The sequence below is a fragment of the Suricata suricatta genome, chromosome 7 (assembly GCF_006229205.1).
Source record: "Suricata suricatta isolate VVHF042 chromosome 7, meerkat_22Aug2017_6uvM2_HiC, whole genome shotgun sequence".
NCBI classification, from domain to species: domain Eukaryota; kingdom Metazoa; phylum Chordata; class Mammalia; order Carnivora; family Herpestidae; genus Suricata; species Suricata suricatta.
In genome coordinates, this window is record NC_043706.1 from 49,911,445 (window position 1) to 49,938,171 (window position 26,727).

General features: G+C 36.2%; 1 protein-coding gene across 1 annotated transcript in view; it reads left to right on the top strand.

The window, feature by feature from the left end:
• MLIP (muscular LMNA interacting protein) overlaps positions 1-26,727 on the top strand; it is a 208,884-nt gene that overhangs the window by 142,305 nt on the left and 39,852 nt on the right. The window contains exons 4-5 of the mRNA XM_029945578.1: positions 3,529-5,091; positions 17,310-17,381. Of these exons, the coding sequence (XP_029801438.1) occupies positions 3,529-5,091; positions 17,310-17,381 (1,635 nt within the window). The remainder of the gene's footprint in view (positions 1-3,528; positions 5,092-17,309; positions 17,382-26,727) is intronic.

The following is a 26,727-nucleotide window of genomic DNA, read 5'->3' on the forward strand; positions in this document are numbered from 1 at the left end:
TGGGGAGAGAATTGAGGACATCTTGAGAGTAGGTGTGCTTTGATTAGATTTTGAAAAGTCACTCTAATGATAGGTTAAATGGGGTACAACTAGAAGTGGAAATGCCAGAAGTATTATTTAAATTGTTAAGGTTTGAAAGGTTGGGAATCTATCTGCCCGGTGACATTGCAAGTGTTCATTAGTAAGGTGACTCACAAATAGGCATGTTTAGGAGGCTAAGCTGTTTTAATGTAATTTTTGCAAGTGAGGATAAAAAGGAACCTAGAGTTTTTACCTACGCATGGCTGCACAGGTTTAGGGGGAAGAGCTCTACTATTTGGATCGATTTCTTGTGATGTCCTAGTTTTGGGAACTATTCAGACAGCAGATCAGTCACTTCTGCTTTTTGTCAGATGCTTTGGAATATAAAACTCATTAGAAAAAAACTGAATATATACAAGAGTAGTTAATTTAGGTTGAATAAAATTATAACACAACTCTACAAAGGAGACTGGTTGTTAGAATAACTGGTGGCCTCTATTATATAGGATCCAACAGTGGATTTAGGATTCAGATTGTCTACTTGATGAGAGCAGAGCACTGCAAGCATCCTCTCTTACTGGGATTATTGTGAATGTGTTCCAGAATTCAGGACAGGCTTTCTAGGAGAAGAGAGCTTTAAGAATAACTTTGGAAGAAGTGTATGGTAAGGGAACTCAAGGAATCAGAGGGCTTGAATTGGGGAACATAGTTGAGGGTGGCTTTGGAAAGGTGTTTAAACAAAGGAATCAGCAGAGATCACAGTAGAAATAAATGATGGGAAGATAGACAATAGCCTTGGGGAGAAGGAATTAGACCATCATTAACAAACCTAGAAAACAGAACAAGAGGTAATCATGGAGGAGGATGAAGGAATGGAAATTTGTAGAGATTAGCAGAGAAGTTTATTATCACTGGTAAAAGATTTCTAGGGTAGAGGTAAATAATCTGAGCTGATGGAGCATTTGACAGAAAGTTATTTGTGTCTTTACCCACTTAAAAAAAAAAAACATTGAGAGGAAATTAGAAAATAAATTTTTAATTAAAAAATAATTCTTCACTTCTTGGAATTTTATAAAAGTATGGTGTCATATTTTTTAATATAAGTTAGGATAGCATCGGATGTACTTGATAATTAGAAACAAATACATTGCAAAAACTTGTTAATGTATTGAATAGGAAAATAAAATAAAAATATATGTAGGTTAATACAAACATAATAAACTTTTTTAGGCGTCTGAGTCATTTTCTTAGAAGTTCTTTAATAATCAACTATTCAAAAGTACAATAAAACTGAATTATTTATGATTGGTAAAATATGACAGTGTAGTAGAATATTTGGTAATTAGGAGCCATAGTCTTGAGAAGATTGGAGGGAACAGTTTTTTCTTCTGAATGAAACTTTCACAATTCTAACCTTATGATTTTAATACAATAGTTTCATGGATAATCTGGATGTATTAATGAATTTGTTGTATACACTGAAGTTACCTGGAAATATGACTGAAAAGGGAATGGGATTTTGTGGCTGTTGTTATTAATTTACAAAATTCTTTACCAAAAGCTATAACATAACATGCAAAGTCTTGAAATTTCTTCATTCTTTTTGTGAGAAGAGACCGATCATTGGAAAAAATCACAGAAGAACTTTCACTTATGTCTAATCACATGAATCAGTTATATGAACATTGGCCAAGCAGAATTGTTTCTAAGTAATGCTGATGTGAAGGGATTGTTAAGCTTCCTTTCTCAATTTGATTGAATTCTGATTGATTATCAATTATCCCTGATTTTCAGATATTCTGGGTAATGCCAGTGTATTCAAATATTAATTGTGCAATAAGAATTCTGTACTGCAAGTACACATATGAATTGACACATAGAAAGATCTATTTTGGGTATGTTTACTTGAAACTTAGAAGTTTAGGTTGAGTTGTTTGCATTTATCAGTTTTAAATATTTTTAGAATTCAAAACTATAGAGATATGAAAACCTTTGCAATAGTTCTGGTGGACACTTTGTTAACATGTTATAAAAAAATTAAGGAATATCTTCTACTGAATTTGTAAACATGTTTTGCTAAGCTTAATTGTTGGGTCATACATTTTCTTGCCATGTAAGACAATATACATTATATTATATTATATTATAATAATATTGTAGTATGATATAATTTATAAATATTTGCAATTTAATAACTAATATTCCTTTAATTCTCTTATGAGTTGATAGAATAATTTTGCAGGGAGACCAGTGTTTAAAGATTTGGCTTTTGAATCATTTATAATTTCAGCATTTGTCTTAAAGTACTGGATGATCTTTAAAATAGCACAAGAAGACATAACCCAGTTATTTTACAGGCCCTCACTAGGCTCTCTTGAAAATGATCATTCCTTTCTATCTCTCTCACCATCTCTTTCTCTCTTGCCTTCCTTCCCCTTCCCTTCCCCTTCCCCTTGCCTGCCTGCCCTTCTTTCCTTTCCTTTCCTTTCCTTTCCTTTCCTTTCCTTTCCTTTCCTTTCCTTTCCTTTCCTTCTTTCCTTTCCTTCCCTTTCCTTCCCTTTCCTTTCCCCTTCCTTCCTTCCTTCCTTCCTTCCTTCCTTCCTTCCTTCCTTCCTTCCTTCCTTTCTTCCTTCCTTCCTTCCTTCTCTTTCTTTCCTTCTTTCCTTCCTTTTCTTCTTTCTTTCTTATTTTGTTTTATTTTGTTTTGTTTTGTTTGTTTTGTTGTTGATAAGTTAGGGGATTAGTGGGTTGCATCGTTTAAGGCAGATTACATTTGTAAAGTACTTTGGCTTCTTTTGATATGAATGCATACCTGTCTTTTTTCAGTATAACCCAAATCATTTATTAAATGTTCAGTCTGGCAAATAATTAGGGAATATGTTTTTCACTCTAAAACTCTTCCTCTATCTCAAACTTTGTTTTCACTCTCTTTTGAGTTCTGGTCATTTTTTTTAATTGTACAATATGTAGGAGTACCTCAAGTTTTTAGAATTTTAAATATTTTAAGTGTGTTAAACTTTTTATGGACTATAATCATTATTATATTATTGTAGCCATTGTATTATTATATTATTGCATTATATGCTATTATATTTTTACAATGTAAGAAAATCGATTTCAGTTTTCAAAGTGAAGTTTGAAACTTATATCGATGGTGATTTAAATATTTTCAAGTCACACAATTCCAAGTTAAGATAACTATTTTAGATTTTGTCAGTGAATTATTTTCCAAATGGGAACATCCATATACAATCTTATACTGAAGTTCTTACAGGGAATAAATGAAGCATCATATATAATACTTCACAGTTTATTTATATTTTATTTCAAATTTAAAGCAATGCCTCATTAGCAAAGCAGAATTTATTCCATTTTTATGGCGGTTTAAGGAGTGTGTTTTGTGTAAACTAATAGGACGGTTTGCATTAAACACACAAGTGACAAGAATATATTGATAGTTTCACAAGTAATCTCCTATTACAATCTGTCTATTTCTTTTTCCTCTAGTTAACTTCTCCCACTACCTCTGAGCAGCTTGCCTGTAAACCACCTGCTTTCTCCTTTGTTTCTCCAACTAATCAGAAAACGCCACCTGACCCAGTTAACCTCGACGGAGCCTCTGTGCTAGAGGAGTTCCACACTAGGAGGCTGGATGTCAGTGGGGCCTTGGTGGAAGAAACAGCTACGTATTTTCAAACTTCTCACTCTTCACCCTTTTTTGCATCGAAGGGCACCTCCTCGACGCTACAGTTTCCCCATTCCACTCCGTTATCAGGTTCTAATTTATCCAGTCCAAGTGCAGCAGATCAGAAACCTGGACTGGCCTCTGAAGTTCTGAAGAAGACAACAACTTTAACCTCGCCTGTCCTTAGCCCCAGAGAAAGCCCCCAAACCACCTCTTCTTCACTATCCCCCAGTGCTTCTCTGAAGTCAAATTCGGCCTCATACATACCAGTCCGTATTGTCACTCATTCACTCTCTCCAAGTCCAAAACCATTTACCTCCTCTTTCCATGGCTCTTCTTCCACAATCTGTAGCCAAGTGTCATCTAGTGGAAATCTCTCAAAGTCAGGGGTGAAATCCCCAGTGCCCTCCCGGCTTTCCCTTCTTACCGCCATCCTCAAGTCAAATCCTTCTCACCAAAGACCCTTTTCCCCTGCATCCTGTCCCACTTTCTCTCTTAACTCTCTGGCTTCTTCCACACTGACTCTGGATCAAAAAGTAAAACAAACCCCACCCACACCTAAGAAGTCTCTCTCTAGCTGCTCGCTGAGAGCAGGGTCGCCAGAGCAGAGGGAACACCAGGTTTCCGAACTTAGCCAGCAATCCTTCCACTTACCTTTTTTAGCCAAATCTACTCCCCTTTCTCAGGCATGCCCCCTTTCTCCCACAAAACAAGACAGTAGCAGCCTCGTTTCTTTGAATGTAGAGAAAACATCACCCACTTCTTTGAAAAGCAACCCAACATTCTCCCTGCTACAGACTGATACCCTCAGTTCTGCAGATCTTCCTCCTGTTCCACCAAGTGTTCCTTCTGTCTCTTTGAAGGGCAAACATGATGTTAACTTCAGGGGTCCAGAAAAGCCCGGGAATATTCACATACATCATACATCAGCCTCCTCTGCATCATCTTCTCTGTCTCCTCCCATTAACCAAAGAGCCATGCTGTCCTCTCCAGAGAAATGTTTCCATCCTTCCCCAGCTCTTTCTAACCTGATAAACAGATCCAAGAAAGCAGCCCCACAGCTAGGTGGCCAGGGGCAGAATCTTTCAATTCCTCCTTCAACCCCTGTCCCCAGTGCTAGCTCTCCCTCTCTTCCCAAACCAGGTTCCGCCTCTCCCCCTCATGCTCATCTGCCCACTCAGGCACTCCAGCTCAGCCCAACACTGTACCCAAATTGTGGCAGTGGTACCTTGCCCTCAAGACTTGGAAAATCTGAAAGCTCAGTATCCAGCCACAGGTCATCTGTTTCAACCCGATCACCTTCCATCTCTCTAACAAGAACCAAGGAGCTGATTTCACCTTGTGCATTGTCCATGTCAACAGACCCTGAAAATAAGAAACCCAAGGTATTCTTCTGCATGTTGCATGTTGCATGCTTATTTCAAACTATGGGAGAATTTTTTTTTCCAGAGGAAAAATAATTATAATATTCATTCTTCTCGTACAAGGAGTTCTAGAAAGAATAAGTAGAACTCGGATTTGGTATATTTTAAAGTGTAGGTGAATTATGATCTATCTAAAATGTGCATGTTTTTTATGTTAAAACTCTTTGATTTTGCAAATCCTCCTGTTATGATAACTTCCTATACCTATGACTCCAATGTTTTTTTTTTCAGGCATAATGAGTTATATCATTGATTACAAAGATGGATATAAAGCAGCTGATTCTGATTTGAGACTATGATAAATTTCTGATTATTTAATTTCATGGACCTTATTGTCCATCAAAACATCCTGTACTGGTAGAACAGGGGACAGGATCTGTATAAAAATTTCTGCCTTTTACCAGGCTGATTTCCTTTTTGCTCCTCATACCACTTCAAATACATACCAGTATGGATTTAGGTATATACATATAGAGCAAAAAGGAATAGACATTTCCTTTTTATGTGAATACTATATCTGATTTATTTTGAACTTTAAATAGTTAGTAATTATGGAATACTGAAAGGATAGGTAGGCTGGGTATAAGATAGTAGAATTGGAAAGGAGAAATACTGACTTCTAAATGCTCTGAAGCAGCCCATGGAGCAAGAATGGGATACTGGCATACATTCATTTATTTATTATTTTTATTTTTAAATTTTATTCTTTTATTATTGAAGTATAATTGACATATAAATAATGTTATATTAGCTTAAACTATACAACAAATTGATTCAAAATTTTTGTGCATTGTGCAGTGGTCACTGGATAAGTGTAGTTATCATACAGCGCTATTAAAATATTATTGACCATATTTTCTATGCCGTACTTTCATCTCTGTGGCTTATATAATTTATAACCAGAAGTTTGTACTTCATCTCCCCTCTGACAACCATCAGTTTGTTCTCTATATTAAGAATTTGGGTTTTTTTTTTGTTTCTTTCCTTTTGCTTTGTTTTTAGATTCCACATATATGTGAAACAATGTGGTACCATGCACTGTTTGTGGGAATATAAATTGGTATAGTCACTGTGAAAAACAGTACAGCAGTTCCTCAAAAAAGTAAAGTACCAGTACCATATGATCCAATAATTCCACTCCTGAATATTTATTCAATGAATACAAAAATGCTAATTTGAAAAGACACATGCACTGCTATGTTTACTAATTATTTATAGTAGCTGATATATGGAAATAAGCTAGGTGTCCACTGACAGAAATATACAAAGAAGATCCAATACACACACACACACACACACACACACACACACACACACACACACAGAGGAATATTATATAGCCATAAAAAAGGATGAGATCTTGCCATTTGCAACAACATGAATGGACCTATAAGGCATTATGCCAAGTGAAATAAGTCAGACTAGGGGTGCCTGGGTGGCTCAGTCGGTTAAGCATCCAGCTTCAGCTCAGGTCATGGTCTCACGGTTCATGGGTTTGAGCCCCACGTCAGGCTCTATGTTGACAGCTAGCTCAGAGCCTGAAGCCTGTTTCAGATTCTGTGTGTGTGTCTCTCTCTCTGACCCTCCCCTGCTTGTGCTGTCACTCTCTCTGTCTCTCAAAAATAAATAAATTTAAAAAAAAACCAGAAAAGAATTAACATAAATCAGACTAAAAAAGAGAAATACCAAATGATTTCACTCATAGATAGAATCTAAAAAGCAAAAGAAATGAAGAAATAAATAAAAAAGCAGAATCAGACTTGTAAATACAGAGAACAAACTGATGGTTCCCAAAGTGAAGTGGCGAGCAGGCTGGGCAATGGATGAGATATGGGCTTCCGGTTATGGAATGAATAAGTAAATCATGAGAATAAAAGGAACAGCACAGGAAATAGAGTCAATGGTATTGTGTCTGTGTTTTTTTGGTGACAGATGGCAGCTACACTTGTGGTAGGTGCAGCATAACAGATAGAGATGTTGAGTCACCATATTGTACACCTGAAACTAATGTAACATTGTGTATCAACTATATTCCAATGAGAAAACTTAAAAAAACTCTATACTCTGAAGACTGACATTTGTTTTAATATGAGAAGGTAAATATTTGAAGATGTGTTTCTTAGACTTGGTTGTTTCTGATAGAAGGAAACTCTGCTCTAGAGCCTGCCAGCTTCCCAATCTCAAGTATTGAGGATGTGGATTTTACAGAACCAGAATTTAGTAGTTGTATGAATCAAAGGAAATTCTGAATGTGCCTGTATTGGCAAGGGACTGCAATTTTTAATTCAGTGCATTGAAGTAACACAGTTTGAGAGCTTCCAAATTCCATGGAGATTGTGTTTAACTCTGTCACTGTTTGAATGATGAACTTAAGATGAGAAAGAAAAAACACCACACATAATCTTGTTAATGATGTTTCAGTACAATTCAACTTACCAAGCTTGCAGAAAATGCCTGCTATATGCCCACCACCATCCTAGCTTTTGGGGGACGTGTGCTTGTGTGTATGTATGTTTTAAGGAAAGTAAGAGATAACTCTTTGTCCTTATTCAGCAGAAGAAAATATACAGATACATGATGTGGAGAAGCTATATAGTATTATTAAATCCATAATAAAACTAGAAAACAAGTATAAGACAATATAAATATAGTATAACAGTTTATATACGATTGCTCACTAAATTTAATATGGGAAGTATTATTATGGGTATGGTTAGTGAGGAAACTTATAACAAATGTTAGGCCTGCTGGAAATATTTAGGATTTAGCTTAATGAGAAAGGAAGGAGCTGGCATTTCAGAAATAGTAAATAACCTAACCAAATGTACAGAAGATGAACCCAGAGGAGTAGATGGGAAGACATAAGAAGATTGGTCTTATCATTGAATTGTGACAATTGCAATAATTATTGTAACAGATATCACATGCTTTCTGTATATAAAATTTCTATATATAAAATATAGAAAAAGTTAAAAAAATTAATTTAAAAAGACCATGTCAGTTAACTTTTATGACATGAGGTTAGTAATATTATTTTCTCCATATTATATACCAAAACACAAAGCACTAGTAACTCATATTAATAATCATTTTAGCCTGATTTGAAGGAAATTATCATAATGGAATCATCAGAAGTATCAATTTCTATAATGTTTGGGTCATTTAAAAAATGTATTTTTAGGCATGCCTGGTGGCTCAGTCGGTTAAGTGTCTGACTTCAGCTCAGGTCATGATGTCACAGCTTGTGAGTTCAAGCCCCGCTTTGGGCTCTGTGCTGACAGCTCAGAGCCTGGAGCCTGCTTTGCAGTCTGTGTCTCCCCCTCCCTCTGCCTCTCTCCTACTTGTACTCTGTCTCTGTCTCTCTCTCAAAAGTAAATAAAAATTAAAAAAATTAAAAATGTATTTTTAGAAACTATTAAGTCCTTGTATTTTATATTTTCAAAGCAAATGGGATGGAGGAGATCTAACATTTTTTTATCATCCTGAATTTAAAAACTTATTTATTTGAGGTAAAATGACCTGGTGATTATCCACAAATACATATGTGTAATTGTGGAACTCATTTGTGATATATTAAAAACAAGCTGGTGATGTAAACAGTAAACAGTCTCCTGAATTTGTTAGCAATTATTTCTTAAACCATACTGCCAATATGTTTAAATTATTCATTACCTTTGTGAAAAGTGGTTTTACTCCAGAGGCTTCTTCAGAGTGTTTCTCTTTGTGGTTTATTCTGCTTAGTTCACATTTTGTCCTGTTTTTGGAGAGTTGGTGAAGGCAAACCCAGAGGGCTTTTGATCCACTCAGGTTCTTTTTTGTCCTAAAATCAAGTTTGTTGCAGATCTGTTCTCCCACAGCTCATTTACTGTTCCCAAAATTAAAGAATTTTCAGCATTTGCTTTATTTTTAGTTTTAATTTATAAATTAAAAATTTCACACCTACAGAAGTGCATGATAAATTTGCTGAACATGAAATACAAAGAATCATGACAATTTATCTATTTTTACCTGTTTTATTGGACAAAATATTTCCTATAATGGGCAAAATTTATGATAAATTCCGTGTAAGTAGTTCCTCCCTGAGATATGCTGTTCTTAGTTATATTTATTTCTTTCTCACTTCTTGCTATTATGTCTCCAGGTAAAAATCAATCTACTTTTTTTTTAATTGCAAACTATTATTTGCAGGATTTGTAACTTGAGTATTAAAAAGTCATTGAAATGGACACTGGAATAGATAAATCTTATCCCAGTTTCCTTTGATGTTTGACTAGTTTTGTTTGAATTGCTAAAGATTATTTTATAGATTGATAAGAGGAAACAGACAAAAGCTTTGTGATATCAAAGAACTCATACGCTCCTGTGGATTGTTTCTTGTCTTGCTCCTTCCACTGTGGTGTTAATCCAAGCACAGGGCTCTCTTTGAAGTCAAAGAGCTTCAGGTTTAGATCAGCTTCACTCAGTGCCAGATCCCAAAAGGAAAGAGGTCCTGGCCATCAAATTAAACCATGAATGCTTGAAAGGTATTAGTTCAAAGTGTGGACCCTACAGTCTTTTGATATTGAAATAGAATGGAACAGCTAGAGTATACTGAGCTAATTTCAGATGTAAAGCATATTCAATATTTCTTTTTTTATAGATAGAATCTTAAGGTTTTGAATCTGTTTGCATTAGTATGGTATAATTGATATACTTTAGTTTCTAATACAGTTTTTTTGATGTTTATATATTTATTTTTTAACATATGCAATTATTTTCCATCATTTACAATACAGTAGTTACAATGACACTCCATACAGAAAAGCAAAGTAAAAAATCAAAACCCCAACTTCTATTTCATGTAATTAGACTTATACAGAAATTAGAAGGTTAAGTAACAACTAGTTAATCACCTAATTTCACAGCTATCTGAAGTGGCGATCGCTAATACAGTTTTAAAGTATTATTTCACATTACAAACAAACATGGCCCTAGACAGGGTGAGCATCTCTCTGGATGTTGTTCAGTCTACTTTGTGATTAACATCTATATTGTTTGAAACATTTCTGTCTTTGGGAAAGGGAATATCATAAAATTAATTCCCAGAGTTGTATCTGGGTTCCCAATATATTTGGCCTTCATTTATAGCCTAATTTAAGGTTTTTTCCTAGTGAATTAGCATGATGTTCCCTATGAGGATTTGAGGCCATTACTTCAAAATCTAGATATCTTGCCACTTTTACTGAAGATGGTTTGAAGCTCTTTCCTAAGTATGAGAGCTTCAGTGATGTGCCTTCCCTGGTTTTATAGCTATTTGGACACAATACTTAGGGATCGATTGAGAGCTGTTAAATAGTTCATGAACTTTTATAGTTCGTATATTATTGATAAATCTCATTCCTTGAAGGCATCAAAGCATTTCCAACTACATCACACTGAAAACTTGGTGACCAGAGTCTCTATGTGACTTTCTTCGTTTCTGCTGATCCATATATAAACTGGGAAATGAGTAATATAGAGTGTACCTCCATGAGGTAAAACGGTCAGTTTAGTTCAAGCAATAGATGTGCACTGAGTGCTTATTATGTGCAAGATACATTTCAAAGTCCGGAGGATGTAGCAACAAATAAAATTACAAAAATGTTTGCTCACAGGAAGTTCTTGGGTGAAAGAGAAGCAGTCAGCAATTACCACTACCATCTTCCTGACTGCCATAAGTAACTTTTCCTGTGTATTAGAAAGTCACCATATGAAGAAAAGTATAACAGGGTAAGAGATAGTGTCATAGATTAATACTGGTGGTCATGTTAGGTTTCTTTGGGAAGGTGACATTGAAGGGGGTAATGCTCCTTAAGAGAGTACAGTCAGGAAAAATACCTGATACCCAGAGTGCCTGGCAGGTACCAAGATCGGGGAGCCAGTATGAAAAGAGTGGAGTTAGTACAAGGAAGTTAAGATTGTCAGAGGGACATGTAACTGCGAGCTGGGTTCTGTGAGGTCCTGTGGGCCATTTCTCAGTCATTGGCTTTTAATTTGAGTGAAAAACCATCAGAGGGTTTTGAATAGATACTGGCACAATCTTGTCTATCTGGCTACTGTGTTAAGAATAGGCTGCAGGTGGGTGAAAGCTGAAGTCAGGAGAACTTAGGGGTCTGCTGGACCAATCTAGGCAAGTGATGATGATGACTCTGGTGAGGTTCTTGCAGTGAAGGTGGAGATAAAATATTATATATATATATATATATATGTTTTGTAGGTAGGATAACAAGCCTTCACAATCATAGGTGAAATGATATAACAGCTGAAACTAGGTATATTGTATCTTCTTGTTTGCTTTTTCTTTTTGTCGTCCTCCACCTCTTTACTTCACCTCCTCTGCAGAATTCTTGGTGCCTTTGTGGAGATTCTAGATTTCCTATGATTCTCCCATCCCTGCTATGTGTCGCTTACACTTCTGTACTAACCAACTCTGGGTCCTATGCCCTGTTTCTCTCCAGCTAGCCTTTCTTCATTGTGTTTAGCAGTGTTTGCACTCAGTGTCAATGATTGACAAAAACTTTTTTAACCTTTGAGGAGCTTTTGCATTGTAATTCAGGGAGAGGCTTGTGCAGTTTAACTTAAACAAGGGATTCAAAAAAATAGGGATGGGATGCCTGAGTGGCTTAGTCGGTTAAGTGTCCCACTTAGGCCTAGGTCATGATCTTGCTGGTCCAGAGTTCGAGCCCTTCGTAGAGCTGTTTGAGCCTTGACAGATCAAGGCTGGGCGCCTGTGTCTCCCTCTCTCTCTCTCTGCCCTTCCCCCACTCATGCTGTCTCTCTCAAAAAATGAACATTAAAAAATAATTAAAAATCAATCAATCAATCAATAAAATAGGAATTCAAGGTCACTAGTTCAAATCCTGTAAGTTCGCCTTATGACAACTTAATATATTAGAAGTGTCTCAGGGCATACTTTGAAGTGGGAAGAGAGTCTCTAATCAGCCAGGCTTATCTAAGACTTCAACAGTTGATGAGGAACTAAAATTTTGTTTTTTCATGTCCTCTGAATCTTACTGTAATTTTCAATAAAATACTTCAGCTTAGGTCAACAAATGTTTGCTGAATATCTATTCTTTGCCAAGTGGGTGTAAGATATTGGAAATCATATAAAATAACTTCTGTAAAAGACCTATCAGGCTAATAGGGATGGCAAAATATTGTAATACAATAGCATATTGTATGTTTAGAGTACTAGAAACACAGACAGATAAATCAGCCATGGAGAGCGGTACTGGGAAGAGAGTTCAAGGAAATTTCTCCCTCTCCCTGCCCTGCCACCCCTTCCCCACTGCTTCTGTTCTTAGGATCAGTATAGAGATTATGCTCTGTCAGTAAGGCAGATGTAAGGGAGGTGTCTGGGCAATTGGATCAGGCCTTGGGCTAAGATTTTGTCTCAGGGGGACACTGACGCAGGCAGTGCATGCATGATTACTGATAAGCAAGAAGAGCCCTCTCAGGGCACCTGGGTGACTCAGTAGGTTGAGCGTCCAACTTCTGCTCAGGTCATGATCCTGCAGTTCAGTTTGTGAGTTCAAACCCCGTGTCTGGCTATGTGCTGAGGGCTTGGAGCCTGGAGCCTGCTTCAGATTCTGTGTCTCCCTTTCTCTCTCTCCCTCCTCCACTCATGTTTATCTGTCTGTCTGTCTGTCTGTCGCTCTTTCTCTCAAAAATGAATAAACATAAAAAGTTAAAAAACATTAGAAGGATGCTCATTTCTACTTGTGGATGCTCCAGGAAGGAGAAGTTGGCCATGGTGGGAGGGAGGCTTTTTGCCAGAATTCTCTCTTGTTCAAGTAGTCTGAGGTTCTGCCCTCCCTCTATACTTAAAGTGTAACCATGAGTATAAATTTCTAATTCTCAAGGCAACTAATATAGTTTGCTTTTAAATCTCATGGGTCGTTATTACTGGAGTTGTGGTGGAATTTTAGGCATCAGCAATAGCGGATGTGATAATGGTGAGAAATATTTCTGAAAGGGAAAGGTGTGTTTTTGCTGTTCTCACTTTCATACCTGGGCTTCATGCTGTAATTATCTACGATAAATAGGATTTATAAATAGGATTAGCTCTGAAAAAACTTCTATAGTAAAATACCATTTCCTTTTCTAAACCTGAGCTTTACCTTGCCCCTGTCATCTCGTGGATATTTAAGAAATGTTTACTGAGTGTTGACCAAAAACATAGATCACAAATTGGAGAGATACCATAGATATCATTGAATTTCTTCTGGATTCAGGGTCAGGCTGGTCAGTCCTACCTTCTACAATTAGCTGATGGTGATTCCAGCCTGTATTACTACAACCTACACTTCAAGTTATTTTTACCTTGACTAGAGCGATTTATAACTTTAAACCAAGGAAATGGAACCAATGAATTCAATTTAACACCTGGAAGACTTGGAATGCTAAAGAAAAAATATATTCCAAATTAGAATATTGCTAAGAGAAACCTGAAGAAATATGGTGAATCCTAAAAGTATCTCTCATGGTAACAAGAATGAGTTTCAGACTGAAATGGAAAGACTACATATGTCTTAGACACACATAAAGCCGCACAGATGGGAACTAGAAGGAAATACCTATATGCTCTAAGTTCATATCTCCTAGTATAGATAAAATGTATCTCAAACAGACAAACTTTCAACTTCTATTGTAAATGATGGGAAATAAGAGATTTGCCAGAAAAAAGAAGGAAAGACGTATGCTCTATTTTTTTCATAAAAAAGTGGAGGGTAAATTCTGAAAATGATGGCATATATTCTTAGTTTGTGATTGTTTACAAAAGCAGTTATATCTAAAAGTCAGACATTTTTTTTCAATCAACAAATGTTTATTGAATTGCTTTCCAAATTTTAGCTTATGTGATTTTTTGTGCTATATCATGAATAAAGAGAGATATGTGAAGTGTAATGACATTGTGAACTCACATTTGTTCTGAATGACCAATCTAAAGCATCCTTCAGGTCACTTTCTGTGCCATTATCCTATTTTAATTTTCTGAATATTATTTATTGACATTTCTTTTGCTTTCTTATTTCTTGGCTTATAGTTTGCCTCTTAGTGTGTTAGCTTAGGTTAAGCTCTAGAGAGTAAAGGCTTTGGATGTTTTGCTCACTGCTGAATCTGTAGTACTTAGAGCAATAGAAGTTGCAAAGGAGATACTCAGTAATATTTTGTTGAATGAATCCATTAGTTGAACTGCCATATCCAAATAGATTTACAGGCTACATTTGATGTCTACCAGGTTGGTAGAATCCAGGAGGCAAGAGTTCCTTATCCCTGATATATGACTTGAGTGAATAAAAATGACATGCCTACCAAAATGGCTCAGGAAATAATTATAAAAATTCTTGTCATCTTGTTTACAATAACAAACCAAAACTAATCAGATGAAACTGGATATATATAATGCCTGAAGTACTTTTGGGATCTATAGAAGGAAAACATAACTACAGGATAGAGTTTAATTTCAACAGATGTTAAAAAAAAAAAAGATGGAAGGTGAAGGGATTTTAGGAGGTAGCATATTCAGTGTGATCCAATAATATGAAATGACTCCAACTTCACTCTCCTGTATATTCTTCACTTAATACAAAAGCAAGGAGACAATTCCAATTATTATCATCTTCATTGTATATTAGTTGAGTTTATTGTCAATTGATGTCATGGAGGTGATGATTATCTTCTACTTTGTGTTAAAAATGCATCTCATTAAAGAGAGTTGGGGAGAGAGGGACACAAAACTTGAGAGACTATTGAATACTGAAAATGAACTGAGGGTTGAAGGGGAAGGGGGAGAGGGGAAAAGAGGTGGTGGTGATGGAGGAGGGCACTTGTGGGGAAGAGCACTGGGTGTCGTATGGAAACCAATTTGACAATAAACTATTCAAAAAAAAAGACTCAAAAAAATGCATCTCGTTAAGCATATCCCTTTTCAAAATTTAAAAGAATATTGGCAGAAGAAAGTGATGAGGATAGTGAAATCCTCAGTTGAGGATCGGTGAGGATGGGGTGGAGGAAACAGCAATACAACTATCGCGCAGAAAGGAGCTCTTCACATGTGTCATCATTCCAAGGTGGGGAGAAAGGACCAATGGAGTAAGGTACCACGAAGTACATTTTGGCTCAGTATAAGGGAGACTTTTGTACCAATTCTAACAATGAGGCCTAAACATGTTGTTTTGGGATGTAGGGAAGTGTTCATTTTGTGGCTGAACAAAGGATTGATTGGAGAGATTCATGTCTTGGATGAGGGCATTAAATCAGATAGCCCTCAAGATCACATCCAATTCTAAGAGTTGGTGGCATTTGGTGTGTGATAACAATATATCTCTCCATATAGGTTTGTCCAACTATATACTTTAGGGTATTTGGGGTTAGGAGAACAAGTATTGTAAATGATTGTGTGCCCTGCAATGAGAGGCAGGGGCATATGGTAGATAACTGCACAACTGTTGACTGCTGTGCCTGAGTCCAAATCCCAGCTGTGGCTTCCTACCTAGTGACCTCAGATAAGTCACTTAACATCCGTGTACTTTAGTTTTCATATATAACTGGATATAATATAGAATCCATCTAATAGGTTTGTTGTAATAATTAAAAGAGATAATGCACATACAGCTTTTAGAATGTTACTTGGGTCATAGTGATTATTAGCTGTTATTATCATTACAACTATTTTTATAATTAAGTATTCATAAAACCATCAAAAGGTATTATATAATGTTATGTATTACTTGTCTACTTAGGATTCTTAAGAGGAAATATTATCTTCTAGAGGAAGCACAGATATTGCAACCAAAAAGGCTTGGCTTCCAAACCTCTTTCTGTTCTTTATGGACTGTATATCTTGGGCAGGTCACTTAGCCACACTATGCCTCCTTCCCCTAATGGTTCTGTAGTTACAGGGCTTCTGTAAAAGGAAATGTAAAATTAATTTGTCTAGTAAGAAGTGCCAGCTGTTATTCTGCACAAGGAGATAGCATTTCATTTTCAGTTCTTATCCAAAGTATGTAATATGTAGACTATAGCAGTGCAGGGTCAGTATAGAGACTGGGGACGTGTAGGGACCTGAGACTTTCTTTCTCTAAGTCTGGCATTTTGATTTTTCTCTACTTCACCTTCTTTCTAAGGAAAATGAATGTGCCAGCCTCTTACCTTCCTCACACTATTGTAACGGAAGATTGCTTCAATTATCTCTCTAAAACTCACAGGTTTTATTTTATTTGACTATCATGTCTTCCTCTTTAGATCTTGCGGTCTGCTCTCCAGGGGACTAAGACAGCTTGGAGCTGCATACGGGTTTCTAGCTGGCTCTGAGCCCTTGCAGAAGCAGCCTGACACAGGGGCTTTTGAAGTGATAGGAGCCTTGAATTCAGTTAAGCAGCTTGGGGCCCAGAGCAGAATCAAAACTGGGCTTTTGATTATGCATCGTATCCTGATGTGTACGACTTGCTCATGCTCTACCCTTTCTCTCAAATATTCCCCAAAACTGTGTTACTCTGAGTTTTATTCAAAACTCAGGATGTTTTACATTTGATCCATTAATAGCGCTGTATCAGAAAGAGCAGGTGATGAAGTTTAAATAAGTGAATTTACGATCAGAAGTTTGGCCTTCTAGCTTTTTCATTCTGGAATTAAGTCACTGATATTACTTCTATTCAAAATATGCCACTTGTTAAACATTACTGCTAAATTTTATGTGTTCTGACCCTTGTGTGTATGAATGATGCAAGAGAATGTATCAAAAGCTCAATTAAATTTATTGACAGAATGTTTGTTAATTATGGCGCTGTAAAAAAGAGCCAATTTCCTTTGAGAATCAAGAGGGAAAAACCCACTCACATTTATAGACTATGAGGGGCACATTCCTCATGAGATATTTATATGTAACTTTGTAGAAATGGATGTTTTTAAGTTCAGAAACTGTATAGCACATAGTTGCCTATAATCCGTAGGCTGATATTCTACTGTGATATTTCTTTTTTTCTCATTCTAATAAATTATTAACATGGTAAGCTAATTTGCTTTCTGTCAAAAACAAGTTGTAATAACTGTTTTCTTCATTTATAACATGTCATTTAACTTGGTAGCACTAGTCTAAAATTATGTTCTATTCTTCCCCCTTTTCATCTCCACTCTTGCTTTCTGGTTACTCATTCTAGCAATACAAGACCAAGTCAAGCTACAAGGCTTTTGCAGCAATCCCTACAAACACATTGCTTTTGGAACAGAAGGTCAGTGTTGATTCAAAAGCAGAGGGAATTTTATAATTCTAGTGTCATTTTTGTTATATGTTCTAAAAATGTCTGTTTTGAAGTTCTGCTTCTACTAAAATGTTGCTCTTTAGTGTAGGGTGACATGATGAAAGCATCTTGGTGAATAGAATTGGTGACATCATGCTTTGTCACCCGCCACTAAATATGAGCCTAAAATTTATTACCAAAGACTAATTATAAGCCTAGAATTTATCACCAGAGACTAAATATGAGAGCAGAATTGTCCAGTTCACTGTAAAGTAGGCCTGGGAAACTTGATTGAGATTTTGATAGATCTGTGTCCTTTGGAATTTTAAGTGGTTGTTGTATTCAAGAGCTTCCACCTCTTTTCACATTGTTCAAAAGAGTGGAGGTAAAATGGGCTTACATGTGGGCAACTGGCCAGTTTGGCTGAGACTTGGTGTCCAGTTGTGGCTTCCCTAGGGTGGAAACATGTTAGCTGAGTATCCAACTTAGCCCCTTAGATCCCAGCACGGGCCAAACCTCTTGGTCCATTTCCAGCCAGCCATTGATCCTCCCTCCATGACTGGGAGCGAGGACTGAGATCACTTCTGGTGACCCAGATGCTTTCACGTGGCTTTAGGGCATTTTTGCTTTGCTATTAAAAGCCATTAATTATAAAATTACAGGATCCTGCTTCAGTAGGTAAATTAAATTAAAGCTTCTTGTTAAATAAGCACATTACATATGCTCAAATGAAAGCTAAATGGAGGATTATATCAGAATTGAAGTGAAATCAATGACCAAGCCTATGAAATTATACATTCTGTGTTATTTTTGTGATATTTATTTAGGCAATTTACCTCTCAACGCATTAAGACTATTTTTTTTCTGTGTAATTATAGTATTTCAAATACTGTTATTATCATTTGTCAGAATGTTAATATTTGCCAACCAGGTGGTATTTTGACCACTGATTTATGAATTTACGTTTTGTTATTTCAGCATGATCTGGGAAATAAAAGCTTTGCATGATCTCTTGTATAAAATGAAGTACTTGTTAGGGGAGATGTTCAGTAGCATATAGGTGGTCATTGGTGGGCAGCCCCTCTTCTGCCTTACATCTCTGATAACTGATTTCCCAATTATCCACATGTGGGCCAGAGTCTACGCTCTATATGTCTGAATGCTTTCAACTAGGCAGTTGAGGAGTTGCTGAGCTACAGAGAGATCTGTAACATTTTCTCCAGCTTCTCCCTTGAATCTCTACCTTTTGTAGCTCATGAAAAGGTGCGGTGGGCCTAAAACACTGAAATCAGGAGGCTCAGAAGGATGCAGGAAGTGACACTTTTATCAACTGTCCCTTATCCTATTGTCTGGGGTTGTCACATTGAGTCACAGTGGCAATGTTTTCTCACCGCAGACCCTCTGCCCATTTTAGATGGACAGTATCTGACATCTGGTCACAGTGTCTGCCTCCACAGAAACGGGAGAAACTCTCCTCCTAGCAGCCAGCCAGGCAAAGAGAATAGACACCTGTTGGGGTCTCTCCATCATACACGTCTCACCAAGCCTAGCACGTTCCCCCACACCTGTGTGCTACTACTGAATTCATTTTCTATTTAGAGAAATAACCGTTAATTACTCTCGGAAGACTTTTGTAAGATAAGGCTGGATATCAGTATTAGTTCCAGAATTTCTGTCTGCCTGCTATCTTTACTTCCAATTAAATGGATTTTAGAGGTTATAACCTATTAGTTGGTTGTTATGAAAAATTATTAGTTTAATTTACAATTTTATCACAATCCCATTTCATAAATGTGTATTATAGCATCACTATATATTGAATCTAATGCAATTCACATAGGAGAGGGTTTGTTCAAATTTTAAAATTTTGAACAAGACCTACTCTTTAGGAAGCTTGTTTTTTATTTTTTTATTTTTAGCACAACAAAATATAAATATCATGATGTCTAATTTAAAATAACATTTTTCAAAAATAAAATAAAATAAAATAACATTTTTCTAGGGAGAATTGACTATTGTAGAAACACTAGTATCAGTAATTGGCTTTTGGCTAAGATAAGTTGGTTTTGGACTATACATATTTGAATTGTTCAGAGGTCACAAATTTGGCATATGTCTGTTTTTTTCTTTAGAGCCTTTCTATAATTTCATTTTCTTTATTATTTATTTATTTATTTATTTATTGCTGGATTTTCCATGATGTGTGTTCCTCAATGAGGGACTTTAATTTGTAATAATTTTTAAGTAACTTATTTCAATATTTTGTCAGCATTTATTTCCATTTTTACTAATATTTCTTAAAATTTTTTAATGCTTTTTATTTATTTTTGAGAGAGGGACAGTGCGATCAGGGGAGGGTCAGAGAGTGAGGGAGGTCTAGAATCTAAAGCAGGCTTCAGGCTCTGAGCTAGCTGTTAGCAGAGAGCCCAATGCGGGGCTCGAACTCACAAACCATGAGATCATGACCTGAGCCGAAGCCGGACGCTTAACTGACTGAGCCACCCAGGTGCCCCTACTAATATTTCTTGAATGATATACTTCTTTCATGGCTATACTTAAAAAAAAATCTGGTAATGTAGGTCTTTTTACCCATCTGTTTATATAATAGAGCTCATTCTATGCCATTAAACTCAAAGGGACTTATTTCTGAATTGAAGAGGAAAATTAAGACTGTACTTATCAGAAACTTGTCTCTTTGGGGAAGAATTAACACTTTGGAATATTTTTTGAGATCCCCTTAATATCGCACAGAGTACTGCAATTTTAAGGAAGGGTGGTGCTGCAGTCCTGTTATAATATTCTGTTAAGGTTTATGCTGTGGAATGCCTTAAAGATAGAGCGAATGTATTTGATTCAGAAAGTTTAAAAGTTATTCGCTCCCCTAACCAGCTTAAATGTGTGGTTAAAATTTTATACCACATTTTGTTTCATAGTATATGGTATAATTCATGAGGAATCAGAATCACCTTTAAAAATAATACTATTTCTTTTAAAAAGCAAGGTTTTCTCCAAATTGAAATACAGGCATCCCTTTCAATCAGATATTAAACTATCATGGAATCACTGGATTGGTTTCAGTTTTAATCACCCCTAGAGGAAACCCATAATTTTCAAAAGAGTGCATTTTGTTGGCAGGGGACCTGAGGTTTCTGGTACCTTCTGTTTTGTAATTTATTGTCTGCATACAAACTTAAATTTATAGCTTACTCTGTTTTCTATCTTTTTTATCCCCATGAAGATTTAGGAAAAAAGCAGTTTTAGCTTAACTAAGGCTTCATAGGAAGATGTAAATGTAAGGTATATTTTAACAGGTTAGCTTCAGAGTCTTTGGCTTCATCTCCTGCCAATGATCATCTTCTCCAAGACTGAGATGGGGATGAAATACAAGTGATTCCAAAGCAGGAACAAAGTAATCAGGTCAGCTTGCATTTGTAGCTGTCCACAAACCTTATTACAATGTATTCAGCAATACTAAAGAGGAAACAACTTTGATATGGACATTTTTATTTAGTCTTGCTGTGTGTACTGTTGTTCTCTCCCCAAAATGTTAAAGGTCTTTCTCTTATTAACTAATTTTCCTTCTTATCATCTGAGCCTGATAACAGTAGGTAAAAAGTTAAAATTAAACTGAAGGATTCATGTCAATATTCTACATAAATGGCTTTTTATTTTTACTGTGAAAGAATGTTAAGAAAAGGAAAGATGAAGAAAGGAATATTTCCATGAAATAAAATAGTATGCATCTTTATTGTTTCACAAGTGATTAATGTTTTTCCAGGAAAGCATATTTTTTAGAGCAATTAAAGTTCTCTGTTCCCTTCCTCACAAGTATTCCTCAGGATAAAATCAAGACTAGAGATAGGTACAATTTTCCCAACAAATGGCTTTACTGTCTGCCAGTTTCAAGACACATTTAATTCATAAGGTGCATGAGCTTGAAAGAATGATAGAGTAGCTCAATTTTATAAATAGCACATATAAATTATAGGGTTAATTATTTAAATAAAAGGTAAGTATAAAAATAATTTAATTTTTCCTGAAGAAGGAAGCTGCCACGTTGAAGACAGTTGTAAAAACTGTGCTCTAAAAATGGAAAGGTAAAGATTTGAAATGTCTTGTCAGTTTTCAAATCAACTTATTCTAAATTTCCAGCTTAAATTTTTGAAACAGGAGTTGGTAAACTTTAATCTGATTAAGCATATGTCTTTGGGTGAGAATATTTTAAGGTCTCTGAAAATCTCAAAAATTTTACAAACTCTGATTGCTAGCTTAACATATGGCCTAACCTAGAGAGACATCTCTTACTTGATTAGTACAAAAAGTGACTGTGTTCCCAATTTATCTGGCGGTGGAAAAGTGCCCAGGACCCAAATCTATTCCAGTTGGTTCTTCTCAGGCAGTTGGGTACCATGCATGTATTTCTTTTAAGGCATTTGCCAAACCATACTTAATTATGCACGTTGGTGGGTTCCCCCCCCCCACTATGAACTATTTGGGAAAATATATAGTTTTTTGTTAAATGTTCGTTGAATGAACTCATTTGGTTTGCAGCTGGATAGGTCTCTAAAATTTCCAATTTTATTTCATAGGATTTTAAGGCAAATTTGTGCTCATAGGATTATAAAAATTGAGCTTAGTGTATGATAGCTGAGACAATGATAATTAAGAAACTTTCTTTAGGGTAGAATAAGCTTCATAAAGTCTATTTCCATGGAAAAGCTATAAAGAATCTCCTTCTAGAAAGGAAGTGAGTTGATTTTAGATTTGATACTTTTTACAATTAGAAATACAATCACAGTACTTGCCATATCCAGTAGTGAATCTGACACTGAGCCAAATACTTTACTGTCCTCACAACTCTGTGAAGATTTTGATGTTCAAAGATACCAAGTTAATTCCCCAAAGCAGCAGAGCTAGTAAGTTGCTGAATTGGACTTCATGTAATTATTTCCTAGCCTTGCCCTCTTCATCTGGCAGCAGTGCCAGCAACCAGCTAAAGTGAAATATTGACCAAGAAACGATATTTTGGATTTCTGTCCTTATGTCCTTAATTAAATGAAGTAAAAGTATGAATTCTTCTGGCATTGAGCCTTGATGAATGGGTTTTAAATAGGCTATAATGGTTTGCACAAACTCCCTTCTGTCTGGTAGGAACAGACAGTCCTTCAAAGATTTGGGGATTATAAAAGCCAAGTAAATTTCCTCAATTGTTGAACCTTTTATACCGCTCGGGGAAATAATGTAATGATAAATATCTCTATATCTTTAAAGAGGCTGTGCTTTAAAATATAAATAGAAAGCCCTTTTGGCTTACAGTGTACATTTCCCCTTTTTCTTCAGATCTGAATACTATTCAGATCTAAATCTACGACTGTATAATCAAAGCGAGATTTATTTTGCTGAGACTATCTCTAATCCTACAAACGGTTTTGTACTAATGACTGAAAATCAAACAAGGCTTTTGTAGTCTTCAGAGGATTTATTCTACCAAATACATAGCTGGTCAGATTAACGAAGTACAAGAGTGCTTAGGTTTAGCATGAATCATTTTGGGGGCAATTAATTTGATCATGACTAAAATAGAGTCACCAGCCCATGAAATCTTTAAAAACCAATCTAATTAGATAATTTGGGCATCACAAAAAGTTTACAAGCCCTGTTAGATTATTCTTCCTTTGGAAGCAATTTACTTTCTGATTCATTCTGTCTTCAGATTTTTAGAACTTAATCCTGCTTCCAGAGAGAAGGTTAGACTGATTGAATATATCTGACTTAAGAGTGCTTACATTTCCATCAGAGATCTCCTTTCAGGAGAGAAATACCCATTATAGTTTATTGGCATGAATTCCCATAAGAACTTTGATTTACAGTGCTGGTTCACAGTCCTTGGCTTTTAACTGTAATGTAGTGCTGAGCTCAGAAACTATGTTCTACTAAAAATGTGATTTAATAGGTCTCATTTTAAAAACAGGGCCCCACAGTCAGCTATTCTGAGCAAAATATAATGACTTTTAATGACACTATTACTGATAACTTATGTTAGTTAAGAATCTTTAAAAATAGGATTCAAAGCATGTGCCATTTGTGTCTCACTTGGCTACAGTCCAATCTGGTAGAAAATATATGTTTTTAATAAAAACCTTTTATTGAAGAATATTCTGACACAACTGCATTCAAATTAATAAATCCAAAAAAAAAAAAAACCCATCAATACACTCCTGCTGGCGAAGGTATCAGAAAGCAATCTATGGTTAGAGTTCTTTTTAATATTTTTATTAAAATATATTTTTGTATTACAGAGGTGAAAAATGACTCTTTATGGCTGCTAGAAGAAGTGAATCAAGATGATACATTTGACAAATAACTACTCATCAATTTAAAAAATATCAATTTTAGTAAATTTCCAAGCTATTTAAGCCCATAATCACCTTTCCTCCAAATTTTAATGCCGTCTGTTTCAAAGTTTCAGCATTACTCAACCAACACCAGTTATTTCCCTTGATTTTCCAAGGGCTCTGAGTAGATAGTTTTTTCATTTTTAAAGTAAATTTAGTATTTTAAATAGCTTATTGCAAGTTGTGTTTGCCTACAGTAAGTTCCCACAGAGTAACTAATATATTAACCTTATTTGATTTGAGCTGGAAAAAATACCTGCTCGTCACACTAACACAGACCATATACTCAGATCTTTGATGGTTAACAATTTTAACTGAAATGCAGGGAAAAACTACTGTGTTTGTTATTTAAAATATTCAAATAGTTTAAACCAGTTCTCTAGAGCATGTTACTGAGGATTAAAATACTATTATTTGTATGATTTATTCATTTCACTTTATTTAGTTGTTAGTTTACCCTTTTAATCATCCTAAAAATCTTTATTGATCACATTTCATGGCTCTAACCTGGGGCTACAAAGATAAATACCATATTTTTCTGATTGTGATGGAGACAAATGGTCCAGCTGGATAGAGGTACTGTTGAAAAGTAATTATGATATAATATAATATGCTTAAAGTATGTCCAAAGTGATATGGTACCCGAAGAAAAAATGACAGACTTTTCCTGGTATGAGGCCAAAAATACATCATACAGGAATTTGATTAGGATCTTTAGGATGCACAGGAGTTTTTTTAAATAAGTTGAGAGTGAAGAAAGGACAGTCCAGGCAGAGTCAATAGCATGTAGTTAAAAGGTAACCACAAGGTCACAGAACTTGAGTGGTTCTTTGTGGTCGAAGAATAGCACACAAGTGAAGAGGAGGTGGAAGGCATCGCTGGAAAGGGGCGGAAGGGCTAGGTCACCCTTCTCTCCTAAGGAGTTTGTTCTTAGTCCTTGATATTCATTTTGGACTTTCTCCTCCATAATTATCATTACAATTAGAAGCCATGTGTGACATAAAGTCTAAAATTAAGGCCCCAGCTTACATGCTGGCTTGACATGTAGTCTCAGAGGGGCCTCAAGTAGCCCAACTGGGAGTTCTCCTCCCCACTCCCCACCCACAGATAAGGTTCCCTAACCCTCCTTATCAAATTGGCCAGGGGGCAGTTCCTTCTCATTCAAACAAGCCAGTCACAGCCTTCTGCAAACCAGGGGACACTATGTCACTCTCTTGATACAGCAAAACCTGCTCTCCATCACCCCAGGTTGTTTACTTTGTTCCTGAGCACAGCTGTCATTTGGCTGAGTGTGGTGGGTAGCATTCTCTTCCCCTGGGCTGTGGATATATGTGACTAATAAACGTGTTGATTCCATCTGCCCAGTGCTAGAGGTCAGGTGATTGGCCATCCCCATAACAGTAAGATTGGGACCCTTCCTCCTTGCTCACCAACAGGGTAAATAGGCAATTGAAACACTGTGTCAGGGAAAAATTAAACTATCTGAACACCAGCCAGGAGTTCTCTTTACAGAATTTTCTGTTCCTGTCATTTATTACTCATGACTAGTATGTTTAGGGGACAAAGGAGGAAACCAAAAGAGAAATTTATGATAATAAAGAGGCATTCCCACATGTTTCTATTAGGTTATCCTAGACAATGTTTTATATTTTGTTATTTAATGCAGAATAGTCGATTTTGCAACAACAACAAAAAAGTTCCAGACAATATTTTTCTTTGTGAGTTATCGAAATAAGGAGATGCTAAATTCTTATTTTCAGATGTAACTTTTCTGAATTCTTGGGCAGTATATCCTAGGCCAAAATGACAACTAGCATCGGGACATACATGGTTTTGTTGGTGAAGATTGATGGTTCTGGATCTGTTATCTCCCTGGCTCTCTTAGAAGAGGAAATACTGATTCTGTTGAGCCTTAGATTCTATGGTTCCGCAGCTGATGTGTCACTTTGCAGTCAAGATATGGCTATATCAGACTGATAATGAAGAAGTGAGGAATAGAAGGTAAACCTGAAGAGGACAGAACAGTCTATAATTTTCAGTTGAATACAATAGTTTTATGTGGTTCACCCCAAATATAAAGCTGAGCCCATAAAAAGTAGGGGAAATCCTCAAGGGTCAAATACCAAGAAAAGCAAGCTGAAATTCAGAATGTTTAGTTATTCTGCGAGTATCATGCTCACTAACTATAGGGTTTAGATTTTACTATGAACTCAGTGAAGGGAGAGACAGAGTTGGATGAGTGATATGAGGACTGGAATTGTCCCCCGGTCATAAAGCCAGCATCTTTGAAGGGTTACCTGCTAAATTACAAGCAAGTTGTCTTAAATCAATCTGGTCTCAGGGTAGGAAAAAGGAGTCTTTAATTGCAAGCCTAGCCTGAAGTGAGTTTGGGATTTGAATTTACATAATCTCTGCTGATAAGGAAGGTTTGTGCTGAAAAATTAAAATTAGCTTGTCTCTTGATGCTTCTGGAAATGGAACAGTAACTTGAATTGGACTAACCCTTGTAGATAATGATGAACTGCGGACAAAACACACACACACACACACACACACACACACACACACACACACACACACACACATAATTGTTTAAAAGTACTGGACCAAGTAATCAAGAGCAAGTAGAAACTGCAGTAGAGTCAATGCTTGTAAAGACATAATGGAATTGAATGTTTTTTTTTTGAGAGTTTATGAGTTTTGCACCTAAGGGAAGCTTCTTGTTTCTTTACCATGGAGCAACTAAAACTCAGCAACAAACCATCAGGCTTTACTGGATGAGGAATCAGAGAAGACAACATAAGGTTACACAGGAGCTAGAAAGTGAAGGGAGAATCCAGGAAAAGAATGAGTCACAGAAAAGCAGCTCCATATGTGACATACAAACTAGGCCCATACCCCTGGATGACCATTGAGTTACACATGTGCCCATTAAGCTCAGC